We start from the raw sequence: 20,175 nt of genomic DNA on the forward strand, positions 1-20,175 counted from the left end.
TCTGTATAATTGATTTTATATCCTGGACTCTGCTGAATTCACATATCAGTTTTAGCAGTTTTTTGTGGTGTCTTTAAGGTTTTCCATGTAGACTATCATGTCATCTACAAAGAGTGAAAGTTTGACTTCTTCTTTGCCAATTTGGATGCCTTTTATTTCTTTTTGTTGTATGATTGTTGAGGCTAGGACTTCTCGTACTATGTTATACAGTAATGGTGAGAGTAGACATACCTGTTGTGTTCCTGACTTTAGGGGTAAAGCTCTCAGTTTTTACCCATTGAAGATAATATTAGCTGTGTGCCTTTCATGTATGGCTTTTATGATGTTGAGGCATGTTCCTTCTATCCCTACTTTCTTAAGAGGTTTTATCAAGAAAGAATGCTGTAGGGGTGCTGGGTGGCTTACTCAGTGAAGCGTCCACTTCTTGAATTAGCCTCAGGTCATAATTTCATGGCGTTTGTGAGTTCAAGCCCCATGTCGGGCTCCATGCAGACAGTGCAAAAGGGAGTCTTTCCCTCTCTGCCACTCCTATGCTGGTGCTCTCTCTCTCAAAATAAATAAATAAACATTTAAAAAAGGATGCTGTATTTTGTCAAAAGCTTTTTCTGCATCTATTGAAAGGATCATATAGTTCTCAAGCTTTCTTTTTTTAATGTGGTCTATCACATTGATTGATTTGCGAATATTGAACCAGCCCTGCACCCCAGGAATAAATCCCAATTGATCATGGTGAATAATTATTTTAATGTACTGTTGAATGATATTGACCTGTAATTCTCCTTTTCTGTGGGGTCTTTTCCTGGTTTTGGAACCAAGGTAATGCTGGCTTCATAGGGATTCTATAGCATTCTTTAGCACAGAAATTACCCTAAATCTGTTACTTAATGTACCTGAGGGTGTTTGTTTTCCTTCTTCTTTTAACATGCTCAAATGCTCTCTAAGATATAGTGATGATCTTGAGGAAAATGAAATCTCTCTTAAGAGGGGAAAAGATGGAATTAGCAGGAAACAAACATTTTCTGCCAGTCTATTCTATACATTCTAGATAATTCTGTTTGGTATCAGGATATCCTTCTACAGATTATAAGAGTGAGGCTCAGACAGGTTAAGTACATGTGCCAGGGTCACACAAGTACTAAGATAAAGAGATACTATCATAATCCCCATGTGCTTGACTCAAAGCCCTGTGTTTCAGACCAGGCATTCCACCTCCTCTTTAGATGGACTATGCAGAACAATGGGGACTCTCATACACAATTTGTTGGATTATAACTTTACATCAACTTACAGAGCAATTTGGTCATATGTAACAGATTGTGCCTATCTGATGACACCTCAAATGGACCCACAAGTATATACCCAGAACCACTGTCAGGTGTGTTCAAGGAGGCCTGTATAGGAAAGACCTCTGCACCACTATTTAAAAGCACAAATCTGAAAATAACTCAAATATTCATCAATAGAATATTCTGGATAAGTAAATCATGGTACAACCATGACATGGTTATGTGCTTGGGAATATACTTGTAAGTGGAAGAATCAAGTAGCAGAATAATATATATGGTATAATTTCATTAAAAATAGAAACTGTGTATATGAAATAAGCATAGAAAAAAATTAATAATATTCAGCATACAGATCTATTTTCTACATTATATATGTTTATGTTTGTGTTTTTCTGAAATTTTTATAATCAAGAACATAGTTAACTTTTAGCTTATGTGTATCAAGAAACCTTAATATTTTCATAACTTTTGAGCCACCGAATCACCCCAAATATATTTCAATTTTAAAAACCCTCAAAACCCCCAAAGTAAAATTGGGTTATCTAGTTTGTTTTTTTTTATTGAGTTGCAACAGGTCTTTATATATTCTAGATATAAGTCCCTTATCAGTTATATTACTTTCAATAATTGTCTTCCATTCAGTGAGTTGTCTTTTCAATTTCTTGATGTTGTCATTCGATTCACAAAAGTTTTACATTTTTTTTAATGTTTCTTTATTTTTGAGAGAGAGAGAGAGTGTGAGCCGGAAAGGGCATAGAGGGAGGAGGAGACACAGAATCTCAAGAAGGCTCCAGGCTCTGAGCTATCAGTACAGACCCTGACACGGTGCTCGAGCTCACTGTGAGATTATGACCTGAGCTGAAGTCAGACACAACCGACTGAGCCACCCAGGTGCCCAAAAAAAGTTTTACATATTGATAGAGTCATATTTATCCATATTATTTATCTATACCTATTATCTATTTATCTACACTTATTTATCTATATTATTTTGGTGTCATATCTAAGAAACCATTGCCTAAGCCAAGGTCATGACTTACATCTATATTTTCTTCTATGAGATTAATAGTTTTAGCTTTTACATTTTGGACTTTGATTTATTTTTATTTTATTATTTTTTTTTTAAGTAAGCTGGGGGTGCCTGGGTGGCTCAGTCGGTTGGGCGGCCGACTTCAGCTCAGGTCATGATCTTGCAGTCCATGAGTTCGAGCACCACGTCGGGCTCTGTGCTGATACCTCAGAGCCTGGAGCCTGTTTCAGAGTCTGTGTCTCCCTCTCTCTGACTTTCCCCATCCATGTTCTGTTTCTCTCTGTCTCAAAAATAAATAAACGTTAAAAAAAATTTAAAGTAAGCTGTACGCCCAAAATGACACTTGAACTCACAATCCTGAGATCAAGAATTGCATGCTCTGCTAACTGAGACAGCCAGGTGCCCCTATGACTTTAATATATTTTTAAACTAAGTTTTGTATATAGTGTGAGGTGGAGGTCCAAATTTATTTCTGCATGTGGATATCTAGTTGTCTCAGCATCACTTGTTGAAAAGAACTTTATTTCACCATTGATTTTTCTTTGGCCTCTGGATGACAATCCATTGACTAAATGTGACTGTTTATGTCTGGACTCTAAATTCTATTTCATTGGTTTATATGTCCTTATGCTAGTACCACATGGTCTTGATTCCTATAGCTTTACAGTAAGTTTTGAAATCTGGAAGTGTGAGGCCTCCAACTTTGTCCTTCTTTTTCAAGACTGTTTTGTCTATTCTGGGTTGTTTGATTTCCATATACATTTTGATATCAGCTTGTAAATTTATGCAAACAAGGCAGCTGAGATTTTGACAGATTGTGTTGAATCTGTAGATCAGTTTGAGAAATGTTACCCATCATAACAATATTAGGTCTTCCAATCTATGAATATAAGATGTCTTTACATTTATTTAAGCATTCTTTAATTTCTTTCAATGGTATTTTATACTTTACACTGTACATGTCTTAGACATTTTTAATGAATTTATTTCTAAGTATTTTATTCTTGTTGATGCTATTTTATTTTATTTTTGCGTTGAGTAATTTTATTTTTTTAATATGAAATTTATTTTCAAATTGGTTTCCATACAACACCCTGTGCTCATCCCAACAGGTGCCCTCCTCAATACCCATCACCCACCCTCCTCTCCCTCCCACCCCCCATCAGCATTCAGTTTGCTCTCAGTTTATAAGAGTCTCTTATGTTTTGGCTTCCTCCCTCTCTAACCTCTTTTTTTTTCCTTCCCCTCCCCCATGGTCTTCTGTTAAGTTTCTCAGGATCCACATAAGAGTGAAAACATATGGTATCTGTCTTTCTCTGTATGACTTATTTCGCTTAGCATCACACTCTCCAGTTCCATCCACGTTGCTACAAAAGGCCGTATTTCATTCTTTCTCATTGCCACGTAATATTCCATTGTATATATAAACCACAATTTCTTTATCCATTCATCAGTTTATGGGCATTTAGGCTCTTTCCATAATTTGGCTATTGTTGAAAGGGCTGCTATAAACATTGGGGTACAAGTGCCCCTATGCAGCAGTACTCCTGTATCCCTTGGGTAAATTCCTAGCAGTGCTATTGCTGGGTCATAGGGTAGATCTATTTTTAATTTTTTGAGGAACCTCCACACTGTTTTCCAGAGTGACTGCATCAGTTTGCATTCCCACCAACAATGCAAGAGGGTTCCCATTTCTCCACATCCTCGCCAGCATCTATAGTCTCCTGGTTTGCTCATTTTGGCCACTCTGACTAGCGTGAGCTGGTATCTCAGTGTGGTTTTGATTTGTATTTCCCTTATGAGAAGGATGTTGAGCATCTTTTTATGTGCCTGCTGGCCATCTGGATGTCTTCTTTAGAGAAGTGTCTGTTCATGTCTTCTGCCCATTTCTTCACTGTATTATTTGTTTTTTGGGTGTGGAGTTTGGTGTGCTCTTTATACAGTTTGGATACTAGCCATTTGTCTGATATGACATTTGCAAATATCTTTTCCCATTCCGTTGGTTGCCTTTTAGTTTTGTTGGTTGTTTCCTTTGCAGTTCAGAAGCTTTTTATCTTCATGAGGTCCCAATAGTTCATTTTTGCTTTTAATTCCCTTGCCTTTGGGGATGTGTCAAGTAAGAAATTGCTGTGGCTGAGGTCAGAGAGGTTTTTTCCTGCTTTCTCCTCTAGGGTTTTGATGGTTTCCTGTCTTACATTCAGGTTCTTTATCCATTTTGAGTTTATTTTTATGAATGGTGTAAGAAAGTGGTCTAGTTTCATCTTTCTGCATGTTGCTGTCCAGTTCTCCCAGCACCATTTGTTAAAGAGACTGTCTTTTTTCATGGGATATTCTTTCCTGCTCTGTCAATGATTAGTTGGCCATACTTTTGTGGGTCTAATTCTGGGTTTTCTATTCTCTTCCATTGGCCTCTGTGTCTGTTTTTGTGCCAATACCATGCTGTCTTGATGATCACAGCTTTGTAGTAGAGGCTAAAGTCTGGGATTGTGATGCCTCCTGCTTTGGTCTTCTTCTTCAAAATTACTTTGGTTATTCGGGGCCTTTTGTGATTCCATACAAATTTTAAGATTGTTTGTTCTAGCTTCGAGAAGAATGCTGGTGCAATTTTTATTGGGATTGCATTGAATGTGTAGATAGCTTTGGGTAGTATTGACATTTTAACAATATGTATTCTTCCAATCCATGAGCATGGAATGTTTTCCCATTTCTTTGTGTCTTCTTCAATTTCCTTCATAAGCTTTCTATAGTTTTCAACATACAGATCTTTGACATCTTTGGTTAGGTTTTATGCTTCTTGGTGCAATTGTGAATAGGACCCGTTTCTTTATTTGTCTTTTTGTTGCTTCATTATTAGTGCATAAGAATGCAACTGATTTCTGTACATTGATTTTGTATCCTGCAACTTTGCTGAATTCACGTATCAGTTCTAGCAGACTTTTGGTGGAGTCTGTCGCGTTTTCCATGTAGAGTATCATGTCATCTGCAAAAAGTGAAAGCTTGACATCATCATTGCCAATTTTGATGCCTTTGATTTCCTTTTGTTGTCTGATTGCTGATGCTAGCACTTCCAACTCTATGTTAAACAACAGCGGTGAGAGTGGACATCCCTGTCATGTTCCTGATCTCATGGGGAAAGCTCTCAGATTTTCCCCATTGAGGATGATATTAGCTGTGGGCTTTTCATAAATGGCTTTTATGATGTTTAAGTATATTCCTTCTATCCCGACTTTCTCGAGGGTTTTTATTAAGAAAGGATGCTGAATTTTGTCAAATGTTTTTTCTTGCATTTTTATGCCATTTTAAATGGAAAAGTTTTCTTATTTTCCATTTCAAATTATTCATTGCTAGCACATAGAAATACAATGGATTTTTATATATTGAACTGAACTCATTTATTAGTTCTCATAGTTCTTTAGTGGATTTTTTGGAATTTTCTGTATACAAATCATGTCATATGCAAATAAAGGAAGTTTTATTTCTTTCCTTACAATCTGGATGCCTTTTATTTCATGATACTTGCTTATAAGAACTTGATTGTATGCCAGAAAATGAGGATCTTCATTTTTTAACTATTTATCCAATTATACAAATTTAATTTACATAATAACCTGTTTTTCACTACTGACCAGAAATGGATTCTTATCACATACTAAAAACTTTTACACTTGGGTATGTTAGTGGGCTTTCTGTGTTTTATTCCTCCTGCTATGCTTATTCCTGTACCACACTAAGTTAAGCTTGTAGTCTATAAATCATTCTGCTTCCTTGAAGTGTGAGTTCCTTTGTCAGGTATAAATGAAATCCACACCAGATAAAATGAAGTAGCTAACACAGTGCCTGGCACATAGGTGGCATTCTCTAGAGGGCAATACCACATCTTGTGGTTATCCTTTGTGTCTCACCACCCATAGCAATTGGGGATTATAAATAGTTATTTTTACTGTGTATTGAGAACCCAACATTTTAATTATTTTTCTAAACCAAACATCCAAAGATAGCCAAGGAAAACAAATGTACTAAGAAGATTATGTAACTAAATCTGTACTGATGGACAATTGTGATATTCCATTTTTTACATTATAAACAAGGCCTACATAATTAATATTGTAGCCCCAGTTCCAGCAAAGAATAAATGCATAATAAACAGTTTTTATGGGAATTTTTAAAGTATAAAGCATTTTTAAAACATAAGATTATATTTTTGCACTTTATTAATTATCTCTATGGGTAAATATTAGAAGTGGAATTACTGAGCCAAAATATCATGTTTATTTTTTTAATTTTTTTTAATGTGTATTTTTGAGAGAGGGAGAGACAGAGCACGAGTGGGGGAGGGGCAGAGAGAGACAGAGACATAGAATCAGAAGCAGGCTCCAGGTTCTGAGCTGTCAGCACAAAGCCTGAAGGAGAGTGGTGGAGCTTGAACTCATGAGCCAGGAGATCATGATGTGAGCCAAAGTTGGGCTCTTAACCAACTGAGCCACCAAGGCTCCCTTCAAACATTTTTGTTTTTAAAATTTTGTTAATGTTTATATACTTTTGAGAGAGACAGGGCGCAAGAGGAGAAGGGGCACAGACAGAGACATAGAATCTGAAGCAGGCTCCAGGCCCTGAGCTGTCAGCACAGAGCCCGATGTGGGGCTCAAACCCATGAACCTCAAGATTATGATCTAAGCCAAATTTGGACGCTCAACTGACATGTCACCCAGGTGCCCCAAACATTTTTATTTTTAAACAATTTACCAAATTGCTCCTCAGAACACTTTTTACCATTACACTCAACAAAGGCAGGGAAGAGTGCGTGTGTCCTCAAGCCCTCACAAAATTATTGCACATTTTCATGTGGTCAAATCTATCAATGTTTTCCTTAATTGTTTTTGTCTTTGTTATTATATTTTTTATTTTTTAAGTTTATTTATTTATTTTGACGGGGAATGGGCAGGGAGAGAGGGAGAGAAAGAATCCCAAGCAGGCTCCTCACTGTCAGCCCGACATGGGGCTAGATCCCAGGAGCCATGAGATCATGACCTGAGCCAAAATCAAGAATCAGACACTTAACCAACTGAGCCACCCAGACGCCACTGTTATTATATTTTTAAAGGCCTTACACACAAAAAGCTTAAATGGAAATAGAGGTTATTTACTTAGAGATTGTTATAACAAGGGAGTCAGCCAGCATTACTTGTGTTTGGCAGAAACTAAAAGTCTCTAAGGAGTGGAAAAGCATTACAGTGAACAAAAGGGAAGACTTTAGGTATTCTCTGATTGGAGATTGTTGGCATGGGGAAGCTGGAAGCAGGCTAACGAAAAGCAGGGCGTCTTATTTGATTGGTTTGGGTAGCATATTTGAATGGGGGGGGGCAAAAAATAGGGAGGCTGGCAGTCATTGATCAAATCCTGAAGATTGCTTTGGAAGTTGTGGTTTGGCTTCCTGGGCTGCTTGCTGCAAGGTTGTGGGTCCCAGTTCTATTGTCACGTATGGTCAGGTCATTGTCCGTTGAATATTCAGTTTCTCACTTATAAAAAAATAATTGTTCTTTTATTCTGTTTCTAAGATAGTTTTATTTTTAGATTTAAATAATTAATTAGAAAATTTATGTTTTCACTCATCATCAGGGAAATACAAATCAAAACCACAATGAGATACTACCTCACACCAGTTAGAATGGCTAAAATTAACAACTCAGGCAACAACAGATGTTGGCTAGAATGTGGAGAAAGAGGAACCCTTTTGCATTACTGGTGGGAATGCAAACTGGTGCAGCCACTTTGGTTAACAGTATTGAGGTTTGTCAAAAAAATTAAAAATAAAACTACCCTACAACCCATCAATTGCACCACTAGGTATTTACCCAAAGAATAGAGGAGTGCTATCTTGAATGGGCACATGCACCCCAATGTTTACAGACATGCTATCAACAATAGCCAAAGTATAGAAAGAGTCCAAATGTCCATCGATTGATGAATGGATACATAAGAGGCACGATGGAATACTATTCAGTGATCAAAAAGAATGAAATCTTGCATTTGCAACAAGGTGGATAGAACTAGAGTGTATTATGCTAAGTGAAATTAGTCAGAGAAAGGCAAATATCATATGACTTCACTCATATATGGAATTTAAGATACAAAACAGATGAACATAAGGGAAGGGAAGCAAAAATAATATAAAAACATGGAGGGGGAAAACCATAAGAGACTCTTAAATACAGAGAAAAAACTGAGAATTTCTGGAGGGGTTTTGGGTAGGGAGGTGAGCTAATTGGGCAAGGGGCTTTAAGGAGGACACTTGGGATGAGCACTGGGTGTTATATGTAGATTATGAACCACTGGATTTTATTCCTAAAATCATTATTGCACTATATGTTAACTAACTTGAATGTAAATTTTTTAAAAGAATAAATTAACCAAAAAAAAAGGTTAAAAATAGATACAAATGTCAATAAAATAAAATAAAATAAAATAAAATAAAATGGAAGGCAGCTACAGTAGTCTCCCTTATCTGAAACGGATTACGTTCCAAGACCCCCAGTGGATGCCTGAAACCACAAATAGTATGGAATCTTATATATATTCTATGTTCTTTCCTATACATACATACCTATGGTAAAGTTCAATTTCTAAATTAAGCAGTGTAAGAAATTAACAACATTAACTAATAATAAAATAGAACAATTATAACAATGTACTGTCATAAAGTTACTGTGAATGTAATGTGGTCTCTCAAAATATCTCAGACTGTATTCACCTTCTTTTTTGTGAGATACTAAAAAGAAAAAAAAAAAACATATGTTTGCGCGCACGTTAGGAAAAGGGACAATTTCATTTTGAGGGGAATATTTTTCGTAACTTTTCCTAAAGTGCAGTATTCTATGGAAGACATTAAAGTTCACATTGATAGGATTTCATTGGTTGGCGCTACATTCTATCAATGGAAATTAAGAGCAACATGATCAAGACTCCTTCCCCGAACTGCCCAATCCATTTTTTAAAAGCCTCTGTGGTTTTTATTAAAACTACTCCTTCGACCGCCTCTAGGAGCTAAAAAGGACAAAAGCCTTCCCCCGCCCGACGCAGAGAGATGAGAGGGCACGCTGTCCAGAGAGGTGGTGTGGTGACTGGCAGACGCGGATGGTGGGCGGGGGCGAGCTTGGGTGACGTGATGCTCACATGACCGCCCCGGCGCAGATGTGGGCACCAGAACTGGAGCCCGCCCTCTTCCCCTGCGGTCGGGTCCGGAGCGATCTGTGAGCTCCTAATTGTTGCTGCAGGTTCTTTCAGGTCAGTGTGAGGCCCTTCGTCGCTGCCTGCGGAACTCTGGAATGAGCCGGGGGGCGGGGGGGGCGAGGCAGGAACACCCAGAGGAAAAAGAGTGGGGATGGGGCCCAGGTCGAGGGAAGCTGGCCGGAGAGTGTAGTTAGAGATGGCGGTGGGAAAATGGCCAAGGGGGAGCTAACGGCCAATTGGCAGAGGGTGGGGACAGCGGACACACCTAGTACCCGTGTCCCGTTTCTCTGCACCTCCTTCTCGTTGCCCTCCGTCCATTTTGGAATCGGAGCTGGTGAGCTGGGCACCCACCCCCGCAGTGAGACAGTGGAAATAAACCCCTTCTACCAGTCCATGTGTAGAGAAAAAAAGTTAACCTCGAGGGTGGGGAGGCGAATTGTCTCCCCGCAACAAGGACACAGAGATCCAAAATTAGTTTGGAAAACGTCCTGGTCTGGTGCCCAAGGCGTGAAAAGAAATGGCGGCTGGAGTAGGGGAGTAGGGGGGTGGGGGGGTGGGGGGGCGGAGGAGGCGGGGGAGGGAAACGTCGGATGAGGAGGGCCAGGATTCAGGAAAGGGACTCGAGTCCCTAAGCATCCACCAAACGCGCAGGCCCTGTCTCCTGTCTGTCTGCAGGTCTGCGTGTCTTTTCTCAGCACTTTGCAAGGCTAGAAAAGGAGGAGGAATCTGTTCATAATCCCTGCAGGTCAGTAAAGGAAGGGGGTCTGTGGATAGGGACCTAGAGGGGTGGGTAGTACGGAGGGTACAGCGCCAGCAGAATATGGGTCGCCACTTCCCACCTCCTAACACATTTATACACACTCTGCAGTACTGAGCAAACATAGAGAAAATGGCAGGGCCTGCCAGAGAAATAGTCTGGCTCACGTGTGTGAGGGGAGAGGGTGGGCAGAAAGCACACTTAGGGGCGGGGCCAGGTCAGGGAACCCTGACAAGGGGAGCGTGCCAGTAGTATTCTGATGTGCATTCCACCCCCAAGCCCTCAGTCTCCCTTGTCTCCTCTTTGTCTCCTCTTCCTCCCCACCCCAGGACAGGAAAAGGAGGGGAAATCTCAACATGGAAAAACTCTGCAATGAAAATGAAGGAATGTCTGAGAACCAAGGAGAGATGGAATGTAAAGAACAGCCACAGGATGTGGGAAAGCCAGAAGTAGCTTGTACTTTGGAAGACAAGGAAAAGTTAGAAAACGAGAGAAAGACAGAAGATGAGGAAATACTAAAGGATAAGGAAAAGCCAGAGAGTATGACAAAGCCAACAGATGGAAAGCCAGACAGTGAGGGAAAGCCAGAGAGCGAGGGACAGCCAGTGAGCGAGGAAAAACCAGTGAGCGAGGGAAAGCCAAAAGAAGGAAAACCAGTGAGCGAGGGAAAGCCAAAAGAAGAAAAATCAGAGAGTGAGGAAAAGCCAAAAGAAGAAAAACCAGCCAGTGAACCAAGGGCTGCAGGAAAGCGCCCAGCTGGGGACGATGTACCCAGGAAGGCCAAAAGAAAAACCAACAAGGGGCTGGCTCAGTGCCTCAAGGAATATAAGGAGGCCATACATGATATGCATTTGAGCAATGAGGAGATGATAAGAGAATTTGATGAGATGGCCAGGGTGGAGGATGAGGTGAAGAAAACCAGGCAGAAGTTGGGGGGGTTTATGTGGATGCAAAAAAGCTTACAGGATCCCTTCCACCCGAGGGGCCCAAGGGAACTCAGGGGTGGCTGCAGGGCCCCACAAAGGGGCTTTGAAGACATTCCTTTTGTGTAGTGCCCCTGGCAGGCATTTGTCAGGCCATGTGCTTTAACCTTACGCTAATACTTGCTTTAGCGATCACTATTAGTCCTCGATGTTTCAGTAGTAGATTTTTGTCCATTGCATGGGAAAATGTTTATGGCACATTGTAAAATTAAAAAGAAAAAGTTTGATGAACCATATATATGCCATCAGTCCATTTTTGTAAAACTACAAAGGTATTTACCTAGTGATCTGTGTACAGAGAAAGCTCTGAAAGCTGTGTCCTGGTTATCTGTGGGTGATTTTATTTCTGTTTTTTTTTTATCCTTTGTATATTTTCTCCTAAAAAACACAGGTTACTTTCATCATGAAAACAATGAAATATAAAAAGTAGGAAAACAATGTATACCCAGCAACCAAAATCATTGTTGAGTTAGCTTATGAATGCAGTGGAGACACCTAAAATTCATGGTCAGGATGTAAAATGTTTTGTAAAACTCCTATTAAATTTGGCACTGGAAGTTGGAATACTCAACCTGGCTGTTAACTACAGATCCATTGCTGTAAAAGACAGTCTTGTCATCTGTCAAGTGGGGTAAAACTTGCCTTCTAAGGCTGTGGAGAAGATCAGATGAAGTAATGAGTGTGTGAGCTGTGTGGGGCTGACTCCTACCGTTTGCCCTACAGTAGCAGAACGAAAACTGTGTCAGATGTTTGGGAAAGGGATGAGGGAGGTCTCACTTGCGTCCAGGAATAAGTTCAGACAGGTAAAAGGTGGGGGCCACTGTCCTCTGGGTAATGCCATGTATCTTGGGCACTGTGCCCCTTCTGAGGGGCTCTGTACCCTTCTGAAGCCCCCATTGCTACTGGTGGGCTGGAGACCATGATGGACTAAGGCAACACTGTCTCAACAGAAAGGTGGAAAATTCTTCTCTACCTACAATAGTTATCCTAATTCAGGTGGGTAGTATCCAATTGTTACTTGGGCCTTGATATTTTATAAAGATTTTTATAAAACATTCCTTTACAGAACTTTTGTTGGTTTGTGTGTGTTTTTGCATACAGCCATCTCCACTGGATTTAGATACTGTAGATTGAGCCAGAAAAATCTGAGCACCTAGATGCTGTGCTGTCCTCACCTATTAACCTCTTGTCTGCTGACACTTTTTTCTTAGGAGGAATTGTCTCTCAGGGAATTCCTGTTAAGCCCTGCCTTACATTTGAACATATCCATCTAACTATGTGATTTACCCCCTTGGTTCTTCATTAGCCTTTTATTTGTCTTTAGTGTTTTTTAAATAAATTTTAATCTTTAGGACAATTGTAGATTTACAGAATTATTGCAAAGATAGTATGGAGTTTCTGTATACCCCATACCCAGTATCCTCGATTAACATCTTACCTTAGTATGGTGCATTTGTCACAATAAACCAATACTGATACATTATTTACCAAAGTACATACTTTATTCAAATTCCCTCAGTTTTCCCCTAATGTCCTTGTTCTGTTCCAGGATCCTATCCAGGTTACCACTTACATTTAGACATGTCTCCATACGTTCCTTTTGGCTGTGACAGTTTCTCCGACTTTCCCTGTTTTTGATGCCCTTGACACTTTTGAGAAGTACTGGTCAGGTATTTTGTATAATGTCCCATAATTTAAGTAAGTTTGATTTGTTTTTCTTGTTACACATGGATTAAGTGCTTTTGGGAAGAGGACCACAGAGGTAAGTGCCATAGTCACCACATCATATAAAGGGTACATGATATTAGGGTGCCTTGCTGGCTGAGTTGGTAGCACATGAGATTCTTGATCTTGGGGTCATGAGTTCAAGCCTCACATTGGGCATAGAGTTTACTTTTAAAAAAAGGTCCAAGGGTGCCTGGTTGGCTCAGTTAAGTGTCTGGTTCTTGATTTTGGCTCAGTTCATGATCTCACAATTGTTAGATTGAGCCCCGTGTCAGGCTCTGTGCTGAGCGTGGAGCCTGCTTAAGATTTTCTTTCTTTTCTTTGCCCCTCCCACGCTCTCAAAAATAAATAAATAAATAAATAATATATAATTGGATAAATATCAACCATGTTTATAACTTTTCTGTTTATTTCTGAGGTTTCTTTTTCTGCCTTCTCTAGTTTTGAGTATTTTACATAATTCCATTTGTCTTCTCTCTTAGTGTATCAATTATATTTATTTAAAAAATGTTTTTAGTGATTTCCCTCAAGTTTACAAAATACATTTTTAACTAGGATCACTTTCAAAGAACATTCTTCTGCCTCATTTATATGTTGTATAGGCACCTTATTACAGGGTGTTCATCATTCATTTCACATCCATATGGTATAATCACTCAATATATTGTTAATATTATTACTTTAGACATTTATCTTTTAAATTATTTAAGAATTAAAAAAAAACTATTTCATTTTACTATCATTTGTTCCACTTCAACTGCTTTTTAGGAAGAGTTGAGTTGCTGACCTATATCAATTTTCTTCTGCCTGGAGAAAGTCTTTTAACATTTCTTTAAGGGAAGGTTTGCTAATCACCAGTTTTTGTTTGAGAAAGTCTTTATTTCTCCTTCACTTTTGAAGGATAATTTTGTTGGACATAGAATTTTAGTTTGGTGGGTTTTTTCTTTCAACACTTTAAATATTTCAACAGTTACAGAGATAGGAGTGTTAATGCTAAAATGGAAGATTTATTTCTCCTTGTAGTTCTGTAAAATTTTGATTTATTTATTTTCAGGTCAATTTAATAAGTATACAAGTTTTATTTTTTATTTTATTATTTCTTTTCAGGAGTAGAAGTTAGTGATTCATCACTTACATATAACACCCAGTGCCCATCACCCATTTAGCCCATCCCCTGCCCACCTCCCCTCCAGCAACCCTCAGTTTGTTCTCTCTAGTGAAGAGTCTCTTATGGTTTGCCTCCCTCTTTTTTCCCCTTCCCCTATGTTCATCTGTTCCATTTCTTAAATTCCACATATGAGTTAATCATACAGTATTTCTCTTTCTCTGACTGACTTACTTTGCTTAGCATAATATACTCTAGCTCCATCCACATCATTGCAAATGGCAAGATTTCATTCTTTTTGATGGCTGGGTAATATTCCAGTGTGTGTGTGTGTGTGTTTGTGTGTGTGTGTGTGTGTGTGTTTACCATATCTTCTTTATCCATTCATCAGTCAGTGTACGTTTGGGCTTTTTCCTTAAGTTTCAGCTATTGTTGATAATGCTGCTATAAACATTGGGATGCGTGTATCCCTTTAAATCTGTATTTTTGTATCCTTTGGGTAACTACCTACTGGGGCAATCGCTGGGTCATAGGTAGTTCTATTTTTAACCTTTTGAGGAACCTCCATACTGTTTTCCAGAGTGGCTGCACCAGTTTGCATTCCCAAGTGCATACAAGTTTTAAAATATCAGGGCACCTGGGTGGCTCAATTGGTTTAGTGTCCAACTTCAACTCAGGTCATGATCTCATGGTTCGTTGGTTCGAGCCCCGCATCGGGCTCTCTGCTGTCAGCGTGGAGCCTGCTTCGGATCCTGTGTCTCACTCTCTCTGCCCCTCCCCTGCTCTCATTCTCTTTCTGTCTCAAAAGTAAATAAACTTTAAAATTTTTTTTTTTTGCAGGCGCCTGGGTGGCTCAGTCAGTTAAGCATCCAACTTCGGTTCAGGTCATGATCTCACAGTTCGTGAGTTCAAGCCCCGCATTGGGCTCTGTGAGCCTGGAGCCTACTTCAGATTCTGTGTCTCCCTCCCTCTCTGCCTCTCCCCCATTCATGCTGTGTCTCTATCTGTCCCTCAAATATAAATAAACCTTTTTAAAAAACTTAATTTTTTTTTAATATCATAAAGTAACACTTATGTTTTGTAATGCTTTTTGCTTTAAAGTCTATTTTGTTATTTAACTACAATGACTTTCTTTTGGTTAGTGTTTTCATGTTATAATTTTTTTCTACTTTTACTTTCAGTCTCTTATTTACTTTTATATTTCAGATGTCTTTTTTAAACGGTATATTATTGTGTTTTTTCCAGTCTGAAAATCTTTCTTTTAATTGCATCATATAAACCACTTACATTTAATGTACTTACTGATATTAATAGATATAAGTTAACCATTGTACCAAGTTCCATCTCTGTGTCCTGTCTGACCTATGTTAGTTTTCTCTCCTTTAGGATTATTTTCTTATTTTTGCCCCTCTATTAGCTTAGAAGTTTTACACTTTTACTCTTCCTTAATGGTTTTCTGGCAGTTATAGCCTACAGTCTTGGCTTATCAAAGGCTAATACTAATTTTGTACTTTTAATGGACTCCCCAAATAATGCCAGAATTTTAAATACATTTACTCCAGCTCTCTTGACTCATATGTTATTTGTCGATATGAATTAACAAGATATTACTATTTTTATGTAGTATTGATTTAAATTTACATACATATCTGTCATTTTATCTTTCTCTTTTCTCTTTCTTATCTCCAGTATTCCATCTGGGATCACTTTCCTGTTATCTGAAAAATACCTTGTATCATTCAATACTTTCTTTGGTTCATGCCTGCCAATGGCAAACCCTGTTTTTATTTATTTGTAAAGGTCTTCATTTCACCTTCAATTTTGAAGGTATTTTTGCTGGTTATCAATTTTTTGGCTGGCATTTCTTTCAAGTCATTAAAGCCATCATTCTACCATTTTCATACCTCCATTGTTGCTAATGAGAAGCTATCAATCAGCCTAAATTTTGTTCCTTTCAAGGCATACTCTATTTTTTCTGGCTACTTTTGTGATTTTCTTTGATTCTCTGCAAGTTCACTATTATGCATCTATGTGTGAGTTTCTTTTTATCCTGTTTGGGATTTCTTGGACTTAGATCTATGGATCAATGTCTTTCATCAGTTCTGAAAAAATCCTCAGTTGTATTCTCAAAAGTTGCCTCTCAACACTTCCATTTCTCTTTTCCTTCTGGAACTCCAAGTAAACATTTGTTAGATCTTGATCATGCCCTCCCATCTGTGTTTTCCATCTTTTTGAATACCTGTGCAGTTTTATGGATAGTTTCTTCTGAAATAATTTGTAGTTCCTTATTTCTCTTTTGAGCCACATCTAATCTGATACTAAAGCCATCCATTGAGATTCTAATTTCAGCAAAGTGTTTTTGTAGTTTTAGAATTCCCTTTTTTCACTTTTTCTGATTTCTAGCTTCCTGTTGAATTTTCAAGATTTCGATTTTTTTTAATCTGAATTCACTAAGCATTGTGGTTTAATAATCTTTATCTGATGATTCAGATAATTGAAGGCCAACGGATTTGTGTTGGCTGTTGTCTCTACTGCTTCTTACTTATAATGTCCTTTTTTCTTATATTCCTGGTCATCTCTCTCTGTGGACATTGTACGTGAACAATTGTTGGTTGAAATAATTTGGGGCCTAGGATGATGTATGCTTACTCCAGAGATTTTATTTTCCTTGGTCAGGGCTTATAAGGGTTCTTCTTGGCTGGAACCACCATAATCTATTCAAAGCTTAAAGTTTACTAGTCCACCTAGATGTTGCAAAGCCAAACTAAAAGACTTTATGAGAGCTAGTTTATTTCCAATTTACACTTACCCTTTAACTGAAACATTTGAGGTTCCTAGTATCATATGGGTGATGGTTTGTTAGGAAACCCCCCCCCCTTGTAATAAGCCTTGGGTTTGATTTTTGTTACTCTAGTGTCTTGAGTCAGCAGTAGATTCAACTCAGTTTGGCACTGTTGTATCACTTAACTTCTATTCTTAACCAAAGATGCTCTCAAGACAAAGTTAACGATATGAGTACTAAAAGAAAACATGGGTGAATTCCTCTCTGACTTCATGTAGGAAATGAATTCTTAACTATGAATCAAAATCTAGATTCAATAAAAGAGAAGTTTGATAAATTTGACTTTTTTATGCATGGCAGAAATATATACAAAGAAGAAAAGCAACTCACAAGTTCGAAGTAAATATTTGCAACATATATAACATAAAGGCATAATATAATTGATGTAAAAAGAATACTGAAACCTGAGGGGAGAAGGACCAACAACCCAATAGAAAAATGTAGAAAAGACATGAACAGACAATTCACAATGATATTAAAACTCAATAAACATGCAAAGTAAAATACCATTGAGACACTACTACTCACGTATCATGTTAGTGAAAAGAAGTATTCTAACACATTTTGGAGGAGGTGTGAAGAAACAAGCACTCTCCTATACTGCTGGTAGGAAAGCAAAACACGGGTCTAAGACTCAAGGGAGAGGATAGCCTGGTGATGGAGATTGGAGAATCATCTGTGCTTAGAGGGAAATGAACAGAAATAACTCAGGGAGAGAGAACGTGTGGACTGAGGAGAGAGGAGGCCCAGGAACACAGCTACTCAAGGTGGCAGCTCTACTTTGGCGGACACTACCACCAGAGCTCTGGAGTCTGGCAGAGCCTGTCTTGAAAGCAGCCTGTGGGATTCCGTTGCTGAGTGCTTTCGGCAAAGTCGGGTACCCTCCCTGCGATCAGCTGTCACACCTGGCAATGACGTACCTCTCAGAGGGATGCTGTGTGAGGACCTGAGATGCGCGCCAGGTAAAGCACCTGCGGTAAAGAAGCCTGTGGGCTGCCCTCTCGGCGACCCCCTTTTGCCACACTGCTCCCCACCGTCTGTGGCTGGCTGGTCCCTACGGGATGGGGATGAGGGGGCGGAGCGGGGTGGGGAACCGAGCTTGGGTGACGCGGCGCTCACGTGACCGGTCGGGCGCCGACGTGGGCAGCAGCCCCCGCGCCCGCCTGCTCACCCACCCTGCGGTCCGGTGCCTGCGCTGTCCGCTCCCGTCGCCCGCGCAGAACCAGCTCCCTGAGCTGCCCGGGCGGCGGGCGAGGGGCCGGCGGGCTTTGGCGAGCCCGAGGAGGCACAGGGCTGCCCCGGGCCCCGCAGGTCCCTCAGGTCGGTGTGAAGGTGGGTGCTGCCGGTGGCCCCGGGCAGGGGTGGAGGTGGATGGGAGTAGGATCTGGGAGCAGCGCGGGGTGGGGAGGGGTCCGGGAGGTTGGGGAGGAGGGGGACGCGGCGGGGAGGTGGGCAGGTGAGGAGGGAGCATCTTGCAGCAGGCTCTGTCGCCTCCTCGACGCCCCTCCTCTGCGCTCTCCATACATTTTTGGACCCGAAATGGGAGGGGGGCGCCCCCGCAGTGCGACAGTGAAATGTAGACAGACATATTCTAGAAATAACCCCCTCTCACACTCTGCACCTAAGTGGAAATATTGACCTCCGCAAAAAGAGGGTGAGGGCGGGCGGCTTGTCTGCAGGGGAGGGGGTCACAGAGATCCAAACAGTTTGGACAGCATCCTGGTCTGGAGCCTGAGGCCTGGAAAGTAATGGCGGCTGGGATGCGGGGGAGGTAAGTGAGGGAAATGTTGCATGAGGAGGGCCCAGATTCAGGAAAGAAACATCAATTTGCTGAGAGCAAATTGCTGAGACGCCCTGCCCCTGTCTCCTGTCTGTCTGCAGGTCTGTGTGTCTGTCCCCAGCACTCTGCAAGACTAGAAAAATAGGAAGAACCTGTTCAGATTCCCTGCGGGTGAGTGAAAGGAGGGAGGGACACTGGACAAAAACAGTGAGGGGAGGGTGTAGAAAGCACAGCTTGGGCAGAATTTGAGAGCCCCACTGCCCATCCCCCACCACATATATTGCACACACCCCACCACGCTTTAGGATGGTAGAGAAGATGGTAGGGCCTGCCAAGGAAATGGTTGGCTCTCAAGTGTGGGATGAATTGTGGGGTAGAGGGTGGGCAGAAGACACACTTGGAGGGCTGGGCCAGGTCAAAGGAACCCAGCCAAGGGGAAAGATGCCAGTACTATCAGGACCTGCATTCCACCTCCAAGCCCTCAGTCTCCCTTGTCTTCTTTATCTTCTCTTCCCCTTACCACTTCACCACACCCCCCAGTACAGGAAAAGAAGGGGAAATCTCAACATGGAAAAACTCTACAATGAAAATGAAGGAAAGCTGGAAATCGAGGGAAAGCCAGAAGACGAAGTAGATACAGAAGATGAAGGAAAATCAGATGAGGAAGAAAAGCTGGAAGTGGAGGGGAAGCCAGGGCATGAGGGAAAGCTCCAGAATGAGGGACAGCCAGATGATGAGGGACAACCAGAAGACGAGAAAAAGCAAGAAAAGCAGGGCAAGTCTGAAAATGAGGGAAAACCACACAGTGAGGGCAAGCCAGAATCCCTGGCAAAGGCTGAGAGTGAGTCGCGGGCTGCCGAAAAGCGCCCAGCTGAAGATTATGTGCCTAGGAAAGCAAAAAGAAAAACGGACAGGGGGACAGACGATTCCCCCAAGGACTATCAGGAGGACTTTCAGGAAAGGCACTTGGGCAGTGAGGAGATGATGAGAGAATGTGGAGATGTGTCAAGGGCTCAGGAAGAGCTAAGGAAAAAACAGAAAATGGGTGGTTTTCATTGGATGCAAAGAGATGTACAGGATCCCTTTGCCCCAAGGGGGCAACGGGGTGTCAGGGGAATGAGGGGCGGAGGTAGGGGCCAAAGGGGCTTACATGATATCCCATATCTTTAATGTCTTTGGCGTTCATTTCTGATTTCTCTAATGAGAATATTGCTGATCCTGCTGTACCTGGCAGGCATTTGCCAGGCTATGTGCTTTAAACTTAGGCTGATACTTTGCTTTAGGTGTCACTCTTGTTACCAGCAGCCTTTTGATCCAACTACAGTGTTCTCTGTCTTTCATTAGGGGATTTTCACCCATGTGCATGGAAAAGATGTTCATGGTACACTGTTAAAATAACAATAAAGAAAAAACAGTTTTCAGAACCATATATACAGTATC

The 20,175-nt window shown here is 40.6% G+C and overlaps 2 protein-coding genes across 4 annotated transcripts; both read left to right on the plus strand.

Annotated features, from left to right (window-relative positions):
- The first annotated feature begins 9,472 nt into the window (after positions 1-9,472).
- On the plus strand, positions 9,473-11,519 carry TCEAL4 (transcription elongation factor A like 4). Of its 3 annotated transcripts, none has more exons than XM_043569790.1 (3): positions 9,473-9,597; positions 10,219-10,288; positions 10,630-11,519. In XM_043569790.1, exon 3 carries the CDS (start codon positions 10,657-10,659, stop codon positions 11,350-11,352), a length of 696 nt encoding a protein of 231 aa, XP_043425725.1. In that variant the 5' UTR covers positions 9,473-9,597; positions 10,219-10,288; positions 10,630-10,656; the 3' UTR covers positions 11,353-11,519. The 3 variants fall into 3 exon arrangements, with proteins under 3 accessions (XP_043425725.1, XP_043425726.1, XP_043425727.1); XM_043569791.1 differs by having other exon boundaries at positions 10,635-11,519; XM_043569792.1 differs by lacking the exon at positions 10,219-10,288 and having other exon boundaries at positions 9,515-9,597.
- Positions 11,520-18,114: 6,595 nt separating this feature from the next.
- Positions 18,115-19,855, plus strand: TCEAL3 (transcription elongation factor A like 3). Its single transcript, XM_043570089.1, is given in 4 exon segments — positions 18,115-18,287; positions 18,837-18,906; positions 19,276-19,824; positions 19,826-19,855. Coding segments are annotated over 2 exon segments (552 nt in total). The 5' UTR covers positions 18,115-18,287; positions 18,837-18,906; positions 19,276-19,302.
- The last annotated feature ends 320 nt before the right edge of the window (positions 19,856-20,175 follow it).

This window comes from Prionailurus bengalensis, chromosome X, assembly GCF_016509475.1.
Source record: "Prionailurus bengalensis isolate Pbe53 chromosome X, Fcat_Pben_1.1_paternal_pri, whole genome shotgun sequence".
NCBI classification, from domain to species: domain Eukaryota; kingdom Metazoa; phylum Chordata; class Mammalia; order Carnivora; family Felidae; genus Prionailurus; species Prionailurus bengalensis.